This window comes from Nycticebus coucang, chromosome 1, assembly GCF_027406575.1.
Source record: "Nycticebus coucang isolate mNycCou1 chromosome 1, mNycCou1.pri, whole genome shotgun sequence".
Taxonomy (NCBI): Eukaryota; Metazoa; Chordata; class Mammalia; order Primates; family Lorisidae; genus Nycticebus; species Nycticebus coucang.
The window spans coordinates 127,856,784-127,878,086 of record NC_069780.1 but is presented as its reverse complement, the minus strand read 5'-3'; the positions used below and the strand labels follow the sequence as shown (position 1 = coordinate 127,878,086).

General features: G+C 39.8%; 1 protein-coding gene across 2 annotated transcripts in view; it reads left to right on the top strand.

Moving 5' to 3' along the window:
• Positions 1–21,303, top strand: part of MSH3 (mutS homolog 3) — a 211,883-nt gene that overhangs the window by 144,953 nt on the left and 45,627 nt on the right. For both annotated transcript variants that reach the window (XM_053587488.1, XM_053587499.1), the window contains one exon: positions 9,494–9,651. In XM_053587488.1, coding sequence (XP_053443463.1) covers positions 9,494–9,651 — 158 coding nt within the window. The remainder of the gene's footprint in view (positions 1–9,493; positions 9,652–21,303) is intronic.

Here is a 21,303-nt window from a genome sequence, read left to right as displayed (position 1 = left end):
AAAGAAGGCTGGCCTAGGGGCTGCAGCTGCCAAACCCCCACCTGCTATGTGTGGGTCAGGGCCCAGCACACTGGCACATAAAGCAGACCAAGACGTGTCCTGGGGAAGCTCCACCATATCCACTGCGGTCTCAGCTCTCCGGGGATTGTTTTCTTATTAAACCAAATGACTTTTATGGGTGGATTTTGATGATTGGGGTTTATAGTTTGTGGGGGTTTGTATAAATAATATGAATTCAACTTATAGGAGGAGGAGGGGAAAGTGTGGTTCACAGGGTCTCAATTTGTAGGAGGGAATGAGTCAAACGTGCAGGGCAGAAGGATTCCCTGGAAGCGCTTGAACTGTGTGGTTCTCTCTAGCCCAAAGGGAAATCCACAGTCCAGGTGTCATGGAGCTGGGACAGGTGAACTACAGGTTCTTAGGTACAAGCCCTTCTGAGATCAAGAAAGGGCCTGAGGCATTTCGGTCCCAAGGACTGTCAAAGTAGGTGCTCCTGTGTGGATTATGCAAGTGAATGCTTGAAGCTGATAAGGGTGTAGAAACACTTCCCAATCTCTCCCCTTTTCCCAGCACAAAAAACTTGTAGTTTCCCCAGAAATAGTTGCTTTGGCTGCAGAAAAGGTGTAGTAAGACCTGCTGCAGTGATATTCATAAGCTGTTGACTATTTATGCCTAATAGTCAAGTTGAACAAAATACATCATAATGCATTCAATCAAATATGGCTGAGCATTAAGCTGCATTCCATGCGTAGATGATTCTCTTGCACATAGCATGATATTTGGTTCATGGGCCCAAGAATTAAAATCAGAGGAAACATCAGTGGCAGTTGAAGATGGTTTTCTGTAGCCCCTTCCTCTGGTGCCTGTCTCTCCTGCTTCTGAAACAGTGGGATTGAGAAGGACAGTGTATGCCTTCTCTGCTCCCAGTCTTCTCCCTGTCCCTCACCTATCTCCACTGATTGGAATCCTGCTCATCCTTCAAGAGCCAACAAAATACTACCTCCTCTCACATTTACTCTGGCCAGGAATAACATCTTTCTGTCCCAGCACTTTTCTTTGTTCTGGTTTTAGAGTTCCTCTTACGTACTACTTTTACGTAACGGTGTAGTGGCAAAGTGCCTTACAGTGATGGGAGAGGTAAATCAAATCCTGCTCTGCTATTATTTTGCTGTTATCTGGGACAGGCTACCATAGTGGCTGGGCCTTGGTTTCCTTGTCTGTAAAATGAGGGGCTTAAACAACAATGAGCTCTCACACTTGGGGAGGCAGACGGGTGGCATGTGGGTGTCAGGGTGGACGCCTGCAGCCCATGCTGTTCTCCATCCTCACTTCTCCTTTCTGTTTATAGTTCGCCTTGTGTTCAGAGAGCAAAGATTTGGCTGAGAGCTTGCCTGGAGGAGGCTTTTACTTGGGAGTCTCTACTGTAACCTGCTGTTGATTGACATTTTTAAGGAATAAAACACTTTGAAACTGCCAAACTTTTTCAGCAGTCTGCAACTATTATAAAAATAATTCTACCATAATTCTTCTTTGAAGATGGATGTCAATGTCAATATTTATACCTGTCAAGGAAGAAGCCTTTTTTTTTTTTTCTTTTGTAGAAAATACAGCTCCTGTCCAGGTCTTAGACATTTTAACATATGACCTAGGCTCAAGCCATCCTCTTGCCTTAACCTCCTGAGTAGCTGGGAGTAAAGGCACACACGGGGATGCTCAGCTGATTTGTCTATTTTTAGTAGAGATGGGGTCTCTCTCTTGCTTGGGCTGGTCTCAGACTCCTGAGCTCAAGCAATCCTTCTGCCTCGGCCTCCCGGACTGCCAGGATTATAGGCGTGAGTACTGCGCCCATCCCAAATCTTAACTTACCATCAAGATAGAGGGCAGCAGATCTTGTTTGTTAAAAGGTGGCATCTCTTCTCTCAATTAAATTTTAAATAATCTCTCTTGATCTTCATTTTCTGGAAAAATGGGGAAGATGATGATGAATGTACATTTAGAACAGCACCTGGCACAGAGTATAAGTGGGCTTTCCTTGTCAGGTAGTTAATTAAAATAATTGATGTTAAAGGGCATGGAAAGCAGGTTTTTGGTGGGTTTCTAAATAGAAGAGGAAAGTGAATCTGCACTGGGTGTGCCCCATTCTTCTTCCTCTGCCTCCCCCCCTGGTCCCAGGGAGGCTCAGCTGGCACCTCCTTGGCCTCTGTCACTGTTGGTCCATGTTTTTCCCAAGTCTCTCCCTACTGTCTCTGAGCCACAGTCCTATGGAGTCTGCAGTCCTACAGCAGGAAACCCTAGAAGGGGAGCAGCAGGCTGCCGCAGCCTTGGGAAGCTGGATAGGTGCAAGAACGTGCCAGCGCTGCCACCACAAGGTTATCCAGCGTACTCTGGCTGGGGGATGGGGATGTGGGTTGTGGGGGCCATGGGACTACCTGGGGCTGGAGAGGGGGCACAGCAGGACATGGGGGCACAGCAGGACATCTAAGGCCAGTGACGGTTCCCAGAAATAGGGGGTTTTTGGCCAGATGTGGTGATTGCAACCGTAATCCCAGCACTTTCGGACCCTGAGGCAGGAGGATTGCTTGAGGAATTTGAGACCAGCCTGGGAAACATGGTAAGAATGCCTGTCTCTTCCTAAAAAAAAGTAGGGATTTTTTTGTGGGCTAACTCTCCCAAACATTGATCAAAATAGGAACTCTTGCTCTAGCCCTGGGGCAGGGTGCAGTAGATATTGGTGGTTCAGTCACTAGCCGTTAAATTACTGGGTTGAATGGTAGTCTAGAGTAGGGTTGCCAGACTTAGCAAATAAAAGTATAGAGCATCCAGTTAAATTTGAATTAAATTTAACAATAAATTTTTTAGGGTATGTTCCATGCAGTGTTGTTTTATATTAAAACAAATACTTTCAAATTTTACTGAGTTTCCTGTGTTTGACCTGGTGACCCCTGCCTAGAACAGTGTGGTATGCTGCTGTGCTGTGGCACACTGGTGTGTCTCGAGAGGATCTTAGGTGAGCTGCAGACATTTTTAAAGGTCATTAATTAAATTATTTTCAAAGGAAGTTCAAAGCAAAGTGTATTCTTTTTTTTTTTTTTAATCAACTAATTTAAGTGTGCCATGTAAATTTAACTATAGGTTCAAGTGTGCCTTGATAAAAACGTTTGAATAACATTGCCCCAGAAGGACTTTATGGAGGTTCCAGAATGGTATGATAGGCACTTAACTCGGATCTGGGAAATAGTATGATATTTAACTGTTACTTAAAAATTTAATGACCAGTTTGACCCTGCAGATGCATGTCAGCCAAATCGTCATCCTTCAGGTCTCATTCATAGTTAGGATTCTGCTTTATTCACTTTTATGATTTGAGGAGTTTAAAGAATTTCAATATGGAGTATAAAATTGTTCCCCATAAGGGTTATTCAAGCTTATACCACCTTTAACAGTATTATGCAAAACTCTGGGAGGGAGATAATCTGACTTTGATATTATGTATATGATTAGGTAGCTCTGTTCTGTTAGCCTCCAACTATAGGAATCTTTCGGAGCTCTGTCACTGGAGTGAAGGCAACTCAACCTTGTAATGGGAATCTACCCATCCGCTTCACAACATGAAGTGTCTCTTTGCAGTTTGTTTTTTAGTTTAATAGCTTTCATCACGTTTCATATTTCAGTAGACGCCAGAGCAAGGCACCAAGTGTCTTGATGTTTCTTTTTCCTGAGTTCATGGTGTTGGTGGCTCTCAGAGTTGTGGCATTGCTGCCTAGCCTCAGACCAGAACAGCCAGGAGTGGTTGAAATGGGTAAAGAATTTTTTTTGTTTGTTTGGAGGTTTTTCTTTTGTTTTTTTGAGACAGTCTTACTCTGTTGCTCTGGATAGAATGTGGTGGTACCATAGCTCACAGCAACCTCAAACTCTTGGGCTCAAGCAATCTTTTTGCCTCAGCCTCCTGAGTAGCTGGGACTACAGGTGTCCTCCAGGAGGACTGGCTAGTTTTTCTATTTTTAGTAGAGACGGGGTCTCATTGTTTTTCAGGCTGTTCTTGAGCTACTGAGCTCAGGTAGTCCACCAGCCTCAGCCTCCTAGAATGCTAAGATTACAGGTCTGAGCCACTATGCCTAGCCCAAAAGAAATTATTTACAAAACTGTTACAGCATTTGTGGATTCAAAGGAATTTCATTTATATTTTATTTATTTTAAAGTTCACAAAACTCATGTAAGTCCAGAATTTCTGTTATTTATCTATAGGTGAGGAAATGAGACATACTTAGCTAATGGCAACACAAGAAACTGAATCCCAGTCTAAGTGCTATTATAGTGTGCTTTATTTCTACAAATCTTTTTATTTTATTTTATTTTATTTTTTTCACCATACACTGGTTTTATTTGACAAATTTTCATCACACTGGTTAGCATAGCCTTCCTGGCTTTTTCTTAGTTATTGTGTTAAGACATTTATATTCTACATTTAGTAAGTTTCAGTTGTACCCTTGTAAGATGCACCGTAGATGTGGTCTCACCAATTACCCTCCCTCTGCTCATCCTCTCCCCTCCCCTCCTCTCCCTGTCCCCTTTCCCCATATCCTTAGGTTATGGTTGGGTTATAGCTTTCATATGAAAGGTATAAATTAGTTTCATAGTAGGGCTGAGTACATTGGATACTTTTTCTTCCATTCTTGAGATACTTTACTAAGAAGAATATGTTACAGCTCTATCCATGTAAACATGAAAGAGGTAAAGTCTCCATCTTTCTTTAAGGCTGCCTAATATTCCATGGTGTACATATACCACAATCTATTAATCCATTCGTGGATCGATGGGCACTTGGGCTTTTTCCATGACTTAGCAATTATGAATTGGGCTGCAATAAACATTCTGGTACAAATATCTTTGCTATCATGTGATTTTTGGTGTTCTGGGTATATACCTAGTAGAGGAATTGTAGGATCAAATGGCAGATCTATTTTTAGATCTCTAAGTGTTCTCCAGACATCTTTCCTAAAGGAACGTATTAATTTGCATTCCTACCAGCAGTGTAGAAGTGTTCCCCTTTCTCCACATCCGCGCCAACATCTCTGGTCTTGGGATTTTGTGATATGGGTTAATCTTACTGGAGTTAGGTGATATCTCAAAGTAGTTTTGATTTGCATTTCTCTGATGATTAAGGATGATGAGCATTTTTTTATATGTCTGTAGGCCGTGCACCTGTCTTCTGTTTCTACAAATCTTAATTTGTTAAAATGTTTTGGTTTATTAAATTAAGATTTTAAAAAATACCCTGCCACGACATGATTGCAAGAGGGACTTTACCTAACAATTGCAATCAGAGTAACCTGGCTTATTGTACCCTCAATGAATCCCCAACAATAAAAAATAAAATAAAATATAAAAAAAAAAAGAAAGAAAAATACCCTGCCAAATTACTGATTCTCATTGGATGAAAAAGCTGAATTGAACAATAAGTATAAATACTCTCCTATTTCAAGGCATTAAAAGGATTAAGGTTTCTATAAGATAAAAGATACAATTTTTTCCTCATGGCTTTCCTAAATTACTAATTTTGAAAAATTCTGTTTCTGTATTTCTGTCTGTCACCCTTCTGTCTCATGGAGTTTGGTGATTCACGTGAGACAGCTCCTCTAGCAATCCCATCGTGGTCAGGGAGCCTCCACGTGGCACGTGGAACCCTTCTGTGTGGTGCCCTCCCTGGCTTTATATTCTTTCCCTTTCCATTTTGTATTTTTCTCCATTGCTTTATTTGTACATAATATTCTGAAAGTCCAAATAACAAAATGTTACTGGGAAGATCCATGGATTTTTCTTAAATTACATTTAAGTGTTAGTAAAGAATTATTTGAATATTCATGCTGATGATCCATGAAATAACTAAATCTTAAAATAATTCATTTGATTTTAAGTATTTCAAAACAGTGAAAAAGTACAGAAAACAGTATAACAAATACCCATTTACCCATCACACAAATGTCATGAGGTTGACATTTTGTAATATTTGTTTTGTTTCTTTTGTGTTGTTTTTGTTTTGTTTTGTTTTGGTTTTTGATACAAAGTCTTGCTCTGTCACTCAGCCTAGAATATGAGAATAGCTTATTTCAGGAACCTCAAACTCCTAGGCTCAAGCAGTCCTCCCACCTCTGCCTCTCCAGTAGCTTAAACTATGGGTATGCACCACCACGCCCAACTATTTTTGAAATTGTTTGTAGAGATGGGTTCTCACTCTATTGTGCAGCTGGTGTCAAGCTACTGGCCTGAAGCAATCTCACGTTGGCCTCCCAAAGTGTTAGGATTACAGCTGTGTAATCCTGTAATTAGCACATCCAGCTGTTAAGTTTTTTGTTGTTGTTAGTAAATAACACATGCATATTACACATATAGCTAAGGTCATAGTAATTAATGCTACTTCATATTTATTTTTCTTCTTCTTCACCTCCTACCCTGTGTGGTAATCATTATCCTGATATTATTTATTATTCTTATGCATGGTTTTTATTTTATTTGAAATCTATGTTATATTAACCATATATAATTGTTTTGTGCAAATATACATAAATGTCTCATTGAACCTGTCTTGTGTTCTGCATTGTAAATAATTGTTTTAACAATTGTACAAGTAGAACTAGTCATTTTTCTAATGATAGGCAATTAAATTATTTCTACTTTTATTATAGATATGTACAATCAGTACTATACTCAACAATTTTATAAATGTCTTTTTCAGCACTTGTGTTTTTTTCTCGGGTATATACTTACAAGAGGAATTGTGGGTTTATTTAGATGAGTATACATAATCTTTAACTTTTCCAGGCATTTCCCAATTGCTTTCCATATCTTTGCCAACATACTACATTGAAAAGACTATCCTTTGTCCAGTTCACTGCAATGTCACCTTTTTCATATATCAAGGAACTGTATACCTAGCAATCTGTTTCTGGACTCTTTTCTATTCCATTGGTGTATATACAGAATGTCCACAAAGTTCATATGCAAGTGTGTGTGTGTGTATAGATATATATCTCCATCCTTTTGCAGAATCATACTGTTATAATTATTATAGCAGTATAATATTGAGCCTCCCAGTTCATGAACATGGTCCATTTTTTTTAATTTAATTAGGTCTTCTTTAATTTCCTTCAATAATGTTTTGTAGAATTCCTGCTCATTTTATTAGATTTATTCCTAGGGATTTGATTTATCTTGATAGTATGATAAATTATATTATTAAAAAGATTTTATTTTTACTTGCTGGTTGAAATCCAAAATGCTCCAGTGAGCATTTCGTTTGAGCATCATCGTGTTGGCACTCAAAAACTTCAGATTTTGGATCATTTCAGATTTCAGATTTTTGATTAGGGATGATGAGCTAGTAAGCATAAAATGCAAATATTTAAAAAAAAATCCCAAATCTGAAATACTTTAGGTTCTAAACATTTCAGATATCCTTCACTTACTGCTAAAATGCATGACAAAAGTTTACATTTGAATACTGAACTTGTATCTAAAGATCTTACTAAATTTATTTACTGATTCTAATAATTTTTATTGCTCTCTTTAGATTTTCTGGGATCATAATCAAGACATATAGGAATAATGATCGTTTTATGATTCGCTTTCCAATTCTTATCCCTTTTGTTTCCTTTTCCTGCCTTTTTTTTTTTTTTTCGTGAATGGATTCTGGCTTTTATCAAAAGCTTTCTCTGTATCACTGGAAATAATCATGTGATTTCTTCATTTCATTAATGTGAATACATTATTCACTTTTGAATATGTTAAACTAACTCTATTCCTCAAAAGCCCTAATGGTTTATACAGCCTTAGATTGATTTATTAATATTAAGGAATTTTGCATGTGTATTTAAAGGTAAGATTGTCTGTCCTTTTTCTTATAATGTTTTTGTCAGGTTTGGGTATTAATGTTATGTTTGCCTTCTGAAATGATTTGGGAAGAATTCTTATTCTGTTCTTAGAAAAATTTTTGTAATATTGGTATATTTCTTAAATGTCTGTAAGAATTTAGTGGGGATGTTATTTGGGTTCTGATTTGTCTTGTGGCAGGGCTTTCAACTGCAAATCTGATTTCCTTACTAGATTTGAGATTATTAGATTCTCTGTTTCTTGTGTCATTTTTGCCATTTTAAAATATATTTGATTATGCCAAATATTTGGTTGTTTTGCAATAGGCTTATTATTTTTAATCTCTGTAGAATTCATTTTATTTTTATCATTGGTTTCATTATTCCACTTCTTCCCAGGTTCTTTTAGTCACAGGAAACACAGATTTGCTCAAGTTCCTTCAAGTAATGGGGATTCATAAGATTCCTTAGAAAGCCACATGGAACTGTAAGAGAAAGGAATCGCAGGGAAAGAACTGCGATCTCTAGCACTGTTCCGCTTTAGAGAGATTGGAAATGTGTGGTTAATTAGGCCATGAAACAGCTTTAGGGATGGGAGAGGTTTTCTTTTTATCTCTCCCACTTGCAAGACTTCACAGACCTTATTTTGATACCTTGTTATATTTATTTATATGAAGTTTCTCATCTCTTTTTGGCTCTTCTGTATCTTTTCTTCCCTTCATTGCTAACAACCCTCTTTACCCCTGCTCTGTATAACTTCTCTTCATACCTTTTATCTCTTCATAACTTCTTATTCGTGGTCCCCAGTGCTTTGTGGCCTCATTCTGTGATTCTTTTCAAACTTTGCTCCAGTTACCAACTGATTGAACGTTGGCAATTAACTCCCAAGAGATTATTTGAGAAGAGCTTTTATGCTAGGCCCCATTGGCCAGTTATAGATGGGCTTCTCTTGACTAGGTCAAGACAGTGGGGTCACAGAGGCCCTGGACCCACTCCTCTGTAGAGGGCTGCAGTTGGGCCATTACCCTTAGAAGGGCTCTGTATGTGGCAAGTACTATAATCCATCAATACAGGGAAGTTCCAGAAAATAAAATCACTGGGACACTTACTTACATCTTCCGTTTGCACTGGTGAAATGCCAGTGAATAGTTGAATGTTGATAATATAAAATGCTCTTATAAATCTCTCTCTATATAAATCTGCTATTAAGTCATCCTCCTATAACTGAAAAATTTATGTGCTGCCAACCCAAAATAGGGCCTTGGGCAATTACATCTGTTTTTCGATGGACCAATGGAAATTGATAGACTTTAAATGTAAGCAATATGAAGAAGATTAAAGAGTGTTTAATGAGAATGCTGTAGTAGTTATCCAGTTCAGGTTACTTATTTCTTTTTAATACCCAGAAATAGCTGTGTGTACTATGAAGAATTCACTTTTCTGCAATAGCACAGTTTAGGTTGAGGATAAAAAGATCATCTTTCTTTATGTGATATTTATTGATGATTATTTAAATATACCACAAAGCAATGTTGTGCCCAATGATATTTTCATTTATAGGATAAATTGTGGATATTCTGTATAAACCCTTATGGCACAATAAGTGAAATTTCTTTTTCATTTTCTAGGAGAACTCAGAGAGGGTAATGATAATTACTGGACCAAACATGGGTGGAAAGAGCTCCTACATAAAGCAGGTTGCACTGATTACTATCATGGCTCAGATTGGCTCCTATGTTCCTGCGGAAGAAGCAACAATTGGGATTGTGGATGGCATTTTCACAAGGTAAGAACATTCATTCTGTTTGAATGTATTTCTGAAAATAAGTCAAGCCCACAGCATCGCATGATTCTTCTGTACATATTTAGATGAAAACATTTGCTCTTAAAATGTTTAGCATTTTGGAGCTTAAAGAAATCATTTCATGGGCAGCACCTGTGGCTCAAGGAGTAGGGCGCCGGTCCCATATGCCAGAGGTGGCGGGTTCAAACCCAGCCCCGGCCAAAAACAAACAAACAAACAAAAAAAAGAAATCATTTCATTATGAATATTAATTCTAGAAGAGACTTAGGAATTCATATCATCTAGTAGTTTTCAAATTATTTGTACTTATCGAGTTCTTTGTTTTGTATGTGGAAAGTCAACATTTATTTTAGATAGGTAAAGGTAAATATGCTCTGCCTTCCAAGGGTGGAAGGCTTGGGGACCTGGCTGTTAGGTTCTGTAGAGCACAGTCTCAAAACTGGTCTGTCTGCTCTCCCTGTTTCTAGGTGGAGAACTGAGGAAAGGCTGAAATGGGCACTGGACTAAGACAAATTTATATTCTTTTCTACTCTAAGAACATTATGTGGGACTGATTAGGTCTTACCCTCAATATCTAAACTTAAATTAAATTTTATGCAATATTAGGAGTGAAATGTTGTAGTCTCACTAAGGAGAACTTAGAGTCTTGTCTATTTGATACCTTATGGTCCCTCACTTCTTAAAGTATTATATCTCTTACATGTGCATTTAAAAAGTAATATCATCTGTGTGTGTATAGTCCAGCTCCGTAAGGTGTCTGAATTGTCCTGCTTAATATTTATGTAATATTTGATTGTGGAATCACATCAGAATATATCACATGCTAATATTAATATTGTTGAGTAGGCACTGACATACTTGAAATCTTAATTTTTCATCTGAGAGTGAATAAAACAATCTAAATGCAGTTTGTCATGTCACCAAGAAGATGTTATTCTCATCTCCATGTATTTGTAAATTAACTCAATATAAAAAATTTAAAGAACATTTCTTTAGTTTTCAGAATTGTAATTAATTTTCTATCTTATAATAAAAATGTACGAGGTATTTTATTTTGGTTATAATATGAGGGAGAATAACATAAATTTAATGAAGAATAAAAGAAAAAAACCCATCTTGGGCAATATAAGGTGAGTTTTCTGGAAGAGAATCTTGTTATCAAGCAGAATGTCAGGTTAGTACCAGTAATAGAAAGGAAAATAAGGGTTATTTCTCATCTAATAGCAAAGCTTAACACAGACAACTGCTTCTGGTGTTTCAGTGGCTCTGTAGTTTTTTTGGCTTTTCCCTCAGAGTTGCAAGATGGCTGCTGCAACTTCCTGTTCATGGGAAGAAAAAAGAAAGGGCTGCCATAGTGTCCCCTGTTTTTTCAAAATATCAACAGCTTTTGAGAAGCCTCCCAGAAAACTTCCACTTACATTTCACCAACCTTCAGAACTGTGTCTCATGCCCTTGCAATTGTAAAGGAAACAGAAAATAAAATTGTGGTTTCGTCCAGCTTTAATAATAATGTTAGGCATGGTGGTTGGGAACAAATTCAGAGGTAAAACAGTGTCTTTTATAAGGAGTAAAGTCAGTAATAATAACAGTTAATCTTTATGGGAATGTATTTATAATATTAGTGTAACAACACCATTCAGTATGTAGGCACTTTTCTGTGCCCTTTATGTCGAATACTTTATAGAAAATACATTTAATGAGTCCAAGTCTAAACCATCTAAACCACACTAATCTTCAGAAATTTAGGTATTTTTCTATTCATTTTCATGTATTCACTCAACATGTTCCGAGTAACATATAACAGGCAGGAGAAATATGAAGCAACCACAGTTTGTTTTCATGAAACTTACCTAGTGGATAAAATCAGCATTCACAATAATCATCTAAAGAAATGTAAAACTGCAGCTGTGACAAGTCTGCAAAGGCTACAATGCAAGATGCTGGGATAGCCTGTGATCCCGGGAAATGATCTGGTCAAGAAGGTCAGGGGGCTTCCCTCAGCAAGTGGGTTTTGAAACCCAAGAAGGGAGAGCAGTCCATGGCAGCAGCACACACAGGGGCTGAGGGCGCGAATGACATGGACTGGGGAGTGAACGGTCGCCCTCTAGGAGGCTGCGATTCGAGATGAAGCTGAGTAGGAAGAGTTAAGTTTTACAGAGCGTAGCCATATGCTCCTGTACCTAGGCAACATGGGAGATGGAGTTTAAGCGGGGCTTGGCATGATCGTGCCTGCGCCGGCTGCAGTGTGATCAAAGAATCAGGTAGGTCAGAGGAGCCCAATCGGCAAGCTCTTCTCTGGTCTTGGTGAGAAGATTAGTAGCTTAGACTAATTTGTGGTTCTAATTTAAGTGAAAAGAAGTCATATTTGAAAGGTATTTGGGAAACAAATCAACGGAACTTGGTGGCAGATGAAGGTGTGGTGACTGAAATCATGGAATTGTCAGAGATGGTGGTGGTTCATGCATCTGGATGGTAAATGCTGGCATTTACTAGAAGAGGATGATTTTTCCCCCTTAGGTTCTGACTTTATTTTTGTACACAATAAATAAACATACAGAGCTGTCCTGTAGGCAGTTGGGTATAAAGTTTAGATCTCTCTTAGAGGGAGGGATCAAAGTAAAGGTAGAAATGTGTTGCAAGGTGTCTTTGAGTAAGTCAGTAGGTGACGTCCTGAGGGTGGACAGGGTCATGTTGGTGGAGAATATAGTGCAGAAGAGTCATGTTCTGAGACTGAGCTTTAAAACTGCCGGTCCCGGCGGCAGAGGGCGCCTGGCGCTGCGGTCCGGCGCGCCGGAGCCGCCCGCGCGGGCGCCGAGAGGAGAGGCGAGGCGGGGAGCGCGAGCGGCGGCGGCGGCCACTGCCACGTACTCCCGGCGGTGGTGGCGGCGCCCGCGGGAGCGGAGGGGTAACTCAAGTGACGTGTACTGGAAATCAGTTTGCTGAAATCATTGAAGCAGAGTTCTTGAAGTTGAAGAAAAGGAGCTTCCACCCTGTGACCAGAGGAGTGTGGCCCTTCTTGGAAACTCTCCGGACACACCCTCCTAAGCATCCTCCAAGTAAGAAAGATGCGGCAGCTCAAAGGGAAGCCCAAGAAGGAGACGTCCAAGGACAAGAAGGAGCGGAAGCAGGCCATGCAGGAGGCCCGGCAGCAGATCACCACGGTGGTGCTGCCGACGCTGGCCGTGGTTGTGCTGCTCATCGTGGTGTTCGTGTACGTGGCCACCCGCCCCACCGTCACCGAGTGAGCGCGGCGGCCGGCGAGGACTCTGTCGGCAGGGAGAGGAGGTGCGGGAGGGGAGCAGACAATGGCTTTCGTATTCAGAGATGTTCACGATGCTGAGCTCTGAGCAGGAGCACCCTGTCTTCTCTGGGTTTTTACTTGATTAAACTTTCTCTACTTTTCTTGGGAGGGAATAGGGAACGTTTTATCAGTGAATGTGCCATACACCTTATGGTCCACTTCATGTGCCTTTCAGACTTCAAAGCAGCGTGTTTCTTTTTCTCTCTGCAATCAGTAAGCAGCTCCACCTGGGAGGCGGCGCCTCTGGGTCGGCCGTGGTGGAATCAGTGCTCACCTCATCCCCATTGCAACGTGGCTCTTTCCTACCCGTGTTCACAATCTCCAAAGGGACTGTATTTCTTCTCTGTGCTTAATGTGATTTGAAATATGTTGATTCAAAGTGAAATATTTATTTTTTGAATAAAGGAGATAATAGCCTTATTAAAAAAAAAAAAAAAAAAAAAAAAAAAAAAAAAAAAAAAAAAAAAAAAATAAAACTGCCGACATTGCATAGTTAAGAAGAGAAACTTGAAAACCCAACAGAGGAGTAGCTGGAGAAATGGAGAAGAACCAGAACATGACAGTGTCATGGGAGTGAGGGGGAAGGGTACCTCAAGAAGGAGAGAGGTGATCAGCAATGCCACAAATTAGGTGAGAAGAAGCCTCAAGTCAAAGTGGACCTCACTCGTGACCTCAGTGAGAGCTGCTTTAGTGGAGTGGTGGGGCCAGTTTGAGGGTTCTAGAGTAGGTTAGAGGTCAGAAAGTGCAGAGGTTAGTGCAGTGACACTGGGGAAGGTTGGGAAGGAGTGGAAGATCCAGTGAAGGACTTACTTGTTTTTGGTTTTGCATGGTAGACTTGAACATATTTTCAGTGGGATATCCAGTGGGGTGTGCTATATCCAAGAATTTATGATTCTTAACAAACACCAAAACTGCATTGATCACTTTTAGAGGATATTAGAATGAGTCATTATGATACTTAAAAAAGTCATTCGTCACTTCTGGCGATGAAAACAGAAAAATAAAGAGAAAGATTCAAGCAGCTATCCTACCTTTTTAAATTATGGGAGGTTTCTCTTTATAGAATTGTTCCTGTTGATAAAGCAGGAACGATAAGAATTAGAGTATTAATCAGCCTTCTTGCAGCCCCTAATGTAATGGTGGATCTAAGTAATAATGAGAAATGGCTGCTAACTTTACCACAGGAGAGGCAACTAGACATTAGTTAAAAATTTGTAACACAATCTGTGTCATTGTCTGGCCAAAAAAATCAAACTTGCATCTGTCCAGACCTCTAGATTTGTCTGCCCGTTTACAAGAGGGAAAAAAGGACAGAGGAACATGTTAAACACCACGATGGGAACACTGTTAGCAAAACCTAGACTGTGGGAAACTGTGGGGCAAATGACTGATTTCTTCAACAAATGAATACCAAAGACCAAAACAAAAGTGTGTGGGAGGGAGAACTTGTAGATTAAAAGAGAGTTAAAGAAGTTGTCATCTGGTTCTAATATATTACATCCCAATTCAATCCTGATTCAAATTCATAAACCTTTTTTGTAAAGCATTATTGAAACATTAAACTATAAATTTAAAAAAATGAGACAAAGGTAACAATGCAATTGTTATGATGTAATAGAAAAACCCCTCTTTAGTGACACGTACTAAAATGTGTACATTTAAAATAGCTGCTTATTTTGGATTTGTGTCAAGATAATGAAAGTAGTTAGGGGAAATTGGCAAGAAAGGGATGAGAGAAGATTGGTGTGAATTGATCTTTGTTCGAGTCAGATGCTGGCTACACTGGGTTTTCACTGTACTGTTTTTCTTGGTTGTACACATTTGGAATTTTTCATAATACTTGTATAAAGGTTTTTGGTTTGTTTTAATATTTGTGGCAGTTAGCCATTTGAGAAAGAGAGATAAGATCCCTTGTGTAGGACAAAGCATTGTTTTTGAAACTGTGGATAGGAAATCAATGCATTGAGTTGCAATTAGCATTTTGAAGGAAAATTTTTATTCTAAAAAAATTTTATATGGTGTAATGAAACCCTACGTAACACTATCCTGATTCAGCAATTATTAAAATTTCTCCGTTTTTCCCATTTGGTCTAAAACTAAATACCAGACATTGTGTCAGTCCATCCCTATGCACTTAAGCATGTTCCTCAAAAAGGTGGAATTTCTTATGCGCTACCTCAGTGCGTTATCACACCAAACAAAATTAGACAATTCTTGGTATCATCTGATACCCAACTCAAGAAAAATAACTGTTGTATGTTCTCACGTGTAAGTGGGACCTACGCTGTGGTTATGCAAGGACACGCAAAGTGGACTCGTAAAAGGGAGGCGGTAGGAGGGGGCGAGGGATGAAAAAGACCTATTGAGTACAGCGTATACCATTCAGATGACGGGTGCCCCAAAGGACCCGACCTCATCACTGTGTGATGTACACATGTAACGGAATTCAGTTTGTACTCAAATACATCGAAATTTTAAAATAATCATAATACGAAGTTCATAATCCTATTTCCCTCACTGTTTCAAAAATGGCTTTTTTTTCCAAAAAAAAAGGGGGGGGGCTTTTTGTGGTTGAATTGTTTGAATTGGGATTAAAGCAAGGTCTGCATGTTACATTGGAATGTTGTGTCTATTAAATATCTTTTCATCTATAGCAGTCATCTTTCTTTCCAACTTTTTTTCCCCTTATTCCACTGACTTGTTACAGAAACTGGATCAGTTGTCCTCATGAATGTCCCACAGGCTGAATTTGTTCATTTGAGATGTTGAAAACTCGTTCCTCTATACCCTATATTTTCTAAAAATGAAAATCGGCTCTAGAGGCTTAATTAAATCAAGGTTTAGAATTTATTTTTAGCAAGAATATCTCCTAAATGGTACTTTTTGTTTCACATAATAGTGCAATCTGAGGCAGGATCCAAACAGTCTTCTCCTTAATGCAATAAAATGGGATAAAAAAAAATCAATATTTTATATGTAGTAACCCTTCCCATTCACAGTGAAACTCATCTTCTGTGAAACTGGTTTTTGTTTTATATACTCAACACGTACATGTATAGTCAGAACAGTTTAAGGACTTGTAATGTGAGATTTCTAAGGTTAGGCCCCGAGGAAAGGTGAACGTAATGGTCATAGACAGGGATGTCTTTCCTGTTGTGGAATGAGAGAAGGCGTTGTTGTGCAGGTCTTGTTGTGAGAGAAGAGTTGTTGTGCAGGGTAAGAGGGTATGTTAACCAGAGAAGCACAGAGGTATTCTTAGGCAGTTCTGGGGTGACTGAGGATAACAAAGTTTTGGTGGCACCACTCTGCCCACTGGATGGCTTCCTCCTGTAGCTTGTGTGCAGGCTTGAAGTAGACAGTTGGCTTAGTCCACAGTGGGATTTTGCCAGACAAACAAATGGAAAAATAACCTGGAGTTTAAGATGTGGCAAGTATGTGTTTACAATGATGGATCACAGGACTTAAAGAAAGGAGAGGACTAAAAGAATGAGGCAGGTGGGCTGAAAGGACTGAGGAATAGTCATAGTGGAAGTAATGCATGAGCTAAAAGGACAGGAGGTCGTCTGAGTGGGTGACTTTTTCGGTAGACAGTTCATGTCTATGACGAGGTCCAAGATGTGACCTTGCTGTTGGATGGCCAGCGTAAAGGAGAAGGAGATTAGCTAGAGGAGATTGAGGACTGATCTAGATTGTGTGGGACGGTTTGGCACATGGACCTTGAGACCCCTCAAAATGACAGCAGGGCCATTACTTACTATGGAGAAGATTAGAGCTAAGCCCAAATGAGGGAGAGGGATTTGGAATTAAGTTGCTGACAACATGGAAGGAGGTCAGTGGCACAAGCTCAAAAGAGTTATTCTTATTACAAGAAAGTAGAGCCTAGAAGTGAGAGTGGTGAGCAGAAGAGCTGTTGAGCTATCGCATGAATAGCCATTACTGGGGAGGGCTGCAAGGCAGCATCTGGAGAGGACATGGAGGGAACGCCCTTGAGGAGAAGGAGTTGAGTACATTGGGGAGGTGTCTGGTTATTTGTTAGCTATGCCAAGGTGCTAAATGTCTAGGTTTAGGAGGAGGGAAGGCAGAGAGCTGGATAAAGCTTAAGCAGTATAAAGCAACATTCTGACTGATGAAAACCTGGAAAGGAGAAAACCTGCATTCTGGCCCAGCCTTGAGAAGAGTGGGGCCTGGGGATGAGTCACACTCGGCTGGCAGCGATGGGCCCAGAAACCGTAGGCACCATGCGCAGCAGTTCTGCAGTGGCTCATTGTGGCCTCAGGACTCCAGACATGTACTGGACTTGGAAGCTTATCTATCCAGCAAGGAAGAAATGGATGAAATAAGATGTGAGACTCAGCAGATGTTATTGAGTGCTCACCCTGGCCAGTCATCATTCATTTCTCACTGCCTCTCTGATTCTGGCCCCATTCGTTCTTGCATATTATTGCAGGAACTCTTTTGCTGCCCTCCTACCCTTCATTTTCTCCCTTCTGCAGGAGGTTTTCATGGCTTCTCCTGCTCATAAGCCTGTAAACACAGATCAGTGAGCATGGCAGTCAGATGGAACAGATGACCTTCAACCATCAGATTCTTGTCTGACCTCCCTCACTTACCCTTCTGTCAGCCGAACAATTCTTTCTGAGTTCTGGGAAACTATTATGTAGTACTTTGCCATTTGTCTTTTTCAGATGATACTTTTTCCTGTGCCAGAAATACTCCTCCCCTTTTTTTCCTGTGAAAATCCCACCTATTGTTAAAAAATCTAGCTCAGATGCCCCTTTCTCCTTCAAGCCTTCCTTGATTAATTCTCATCTCTGTGCTTCTATCGTATGTGTGTTTTCCGTTCAGCTCTTTCCAATCTTGGTTTGATAGTTATTTGTGTGGATGTCTACTTTCTTCTGTTGTGTTTTCAATTCCTGGAGGATGTTTCATGTTTTGTGCGTTCCCCTTCCCCTCCCATACCCTAGAGCTTTGCTTTATACTTGCATAATAGACACTTGAGAATAGGGCCATTGCATGAATTGACTCTAAGTCATTCAGGCAAGTGGAAACATTCTGTGGGCAGTGGGAAGTCCTTGAGGACTTGTTAGTAGGGAAATGATGTGATCAGAGCTGCAATTTAGGTTTCAAGAATATTCATCAGGCAGCACTGTGGAAGATGGTCTCTACAAAGGGAAAATGTGACGTATCACAGGGTGGTCCTAAGCATCTTAAGGAAAATGATGGAACTAGAACAGCAGCTGAAGAGAAATGTTGTAGCACTGCATGGACAGACCTTGGCAGCTACGATGGATGAGGTGAGATAGATGAATAAATAGAGGCCAAGGAGTCAGGCGTCAAGCCTGGGTGATAGAAGGGTGGTACTCACATGGGAGGATCTGGTTGGAGAAGTAATGTTAACTTGCAGTATGTGGCACAGCAGTGACATACATGGTCAGATGGCCTTTACATTTCCATCTTGTCAGTACAAGCTACAGTGTTATTAGGAGATGGTGAGCACTGCCCAGTAACAAGACTGAAATTCTGTTGTGCTAAAAGGATACTTTTATTAAAACTTGAATCTTACGGATACAGAGCTAAATAAGACAGTTACCAGTCCACAGGAGCCCAAGTGCAGTAAGGGAGATGAAGCAGCAAGGCATACAATTCTGTCTCATCAGGCAGCGCTACAGAAAGGTGTGCATATGTGTTTAATTGCTTGCTCGTTCATTCATATTTATCCTGCCATATTCTAGAAGGTAATGAGGCAGCTTGTAGAAAATTCAGAATAGCGTAAGTCAAAATGATGATGAGGGCTAATAATATCCCATAATGACCAGCACTGCTGGCCAATAATTTGGTTCAAATGTTTCCATAAAGGTAAACTTGTTGAATTAGGTAGTTTGCTGTGCCCAGAAAACCTAATGAACCTATTTAAGAGAAGAAAAACCACTTTTTATTGTATTTGACAACAATTTTTAAGTAGTAAGACCAGCTAGAAGTATATACACACAAACTAGTTTTTTTGTGGAGTCCCTTTGGTTAGAGTTTAAGAAACAATGTTTGGTTGTTATTCTTGTACAACAGGTGCCACTGAGAGAGAAATTGTGCCTATTCTGCACACCTTTCTTTCCCTTCTTCCCATTACAAAGTTAGGGGTGCAGTAAATATTTATTGAAAGACTGACCGTAAAAATTTAATATAAAATAAATGTGTTGACATCATCTGTTTCTTAGTCCAGATTTCTGGAATCTGGCTGAAACCTCCTCTGTAATTCAATTAACATCTAAAATAGAACATTGGCACTTAACTAGGTTTTCCTGAAAGACTCAAAAAGTCATCTAATTTTTATGTAACGTTTGGTGTTATAAAGAAAATACTTAAATCTAGGTATGGGACAGAATAAATCAGCACTAAGTACAGAAGCAAAGCATGCAGTTTCTGTTGTTACAGACATCAGTCTGTCCTGGCAATGCTCCATGCCCTAGTGTGGCTTTGTGTTTCTGAGCAAGAAGGGATTTGGCTTTTGTGAAGGTTCAGGCTGAGTTTAGTTGCTCAGTTTGAAGCTAATCTGTATTCTCATTCCTAAAATGGGAAATCTTGGGCACATCTGAGTATTGGACCATATGGCCAATTAAACTCTCTGAGCCCGTTTCCTTCTCTGTAAGATGTGATAATCATGATACGTACATTCTAGGGTTGATGTGAAGCTTAAATTGAATAATATACATGAAACACTTGATCTAGTCCCTGCTGTATAACAGTTGCTCAGTAAATGTTAGTTATTATCCTACAGTAAGTCCTCTCTCCATGAAGCTTAACCTGACCATTTCATCCCCCAGTGATCTATGTACTCTGAACTCCCAATCAACTATTTCTTTGGTCACAGAGTTTTTTCAGTATCTGTTTTAAGTTTATAACTGGTTATCCCATGCCATCATGTTACAGCACAGTGCTTGAGGAAAAGAACCCCACACCATTCTGTGCCCCTGACCCTACTCAGTATGCTAACAAGTTGGGGTATTAATGTAAACTAAAGTCAGAAATGAAATTTCATATTTATATGAAATTATTATTTTTTTTTTTTTTTAATTTGGCCGGGGCTGGGTTTGAACCCACCACCTCCGGCATATGGGACCGGTGCCCTACCCGCTGAGCCACAGGCACCGCCCTATATGAAATTATTTTTACTTTTTCCTGGATGTTTTTGTTAATCTAAAACACACTCAAAGTTTTTAGCTTCGTATTTCAAGTTTTGTCACAACTTTAACACATGAATTAACAAGGAACCATTTAAGCCAGTTAACAAAGAAATACACAGATTATGAAGATTTTAATATTGAAATATAAGACATTTTCCTGTATGTTGCCATTTGAATTGCTGTTATCTTATGGAGCTTAAAGTCGTGTTTGTAGAAACAGTCCACCATGGGCCCTGTGCCCTGCATGTTCTGTTCTGTGTGCCAAGCACACCCCTCTTTGCTCCTTCCTAGGCTGTTTCCCATTTGTCAGGGTTGTGCTTGTAGTAAACAGCCCTGAGAAGTCAGGTAAATGTCCCCTCAGAGAGGAAGCTTGCTTTATGCACAGCATCCATGCTGGGCCCTTTGCATCACCCTCACAGGACTTAGGGGCTGATGCCAACCAGCATGAGTGAAAAAATCCTTTGTCTCTGATCCATGGGTGTCCTGTCTACCAGCATCTATGAAACAGTATTGAGCTAACTTGTTAGCTTGTAAGTGGAGTAAAATCCCAGACTTCCTACAGTTCTTGCTGGGTCAATAGGATTCTCTAATCTCTTGCTAATATTAAATCCTTCTAAAATGAGAGTAGATAGGCAGTGTTTGGGAAAGAATGGAGGCTAGGAAGCTCAGGATCCAACACGTTCCCCAGTTTCCTGATTACGCACAAGTTGCTTCGTCCTTGTGGGGCCTTGAGAGAAGTACTGTGCCTGGTGAAAAGAATCAAACAAATTATACTTGGGTGCAAACCTTGTTATTGACGCTTAGCAGCTGTGTGTGTTTCCAAATCGCTGCTGCTCAGTGCCTCAGTTCTCACCTGTTAAATGGAGGTGCTATCACTTACCTCACAGATTGTCGTGGGAGTTAAGCAAAGTATATAAAAATGCCAGGTACACAGTAGGTACTAGATAAATTTCAGTTTTCTTTCTTTTTTTTTTTTTAGGCTACACCAAATTTATTTTAAAAATTTCCTTCTTCAATAAGTTAATCTTAGCTTCCTGTAACTTTTTATTTCATAAGCTTTCCTTTCCCTTTTTTTTTTTTTGAGACAGAGTTTCACTTTCTCACCCTTGGTAGAGTGCCATGGCATCACAACTCACAGCAACCTCTGACTCCTGG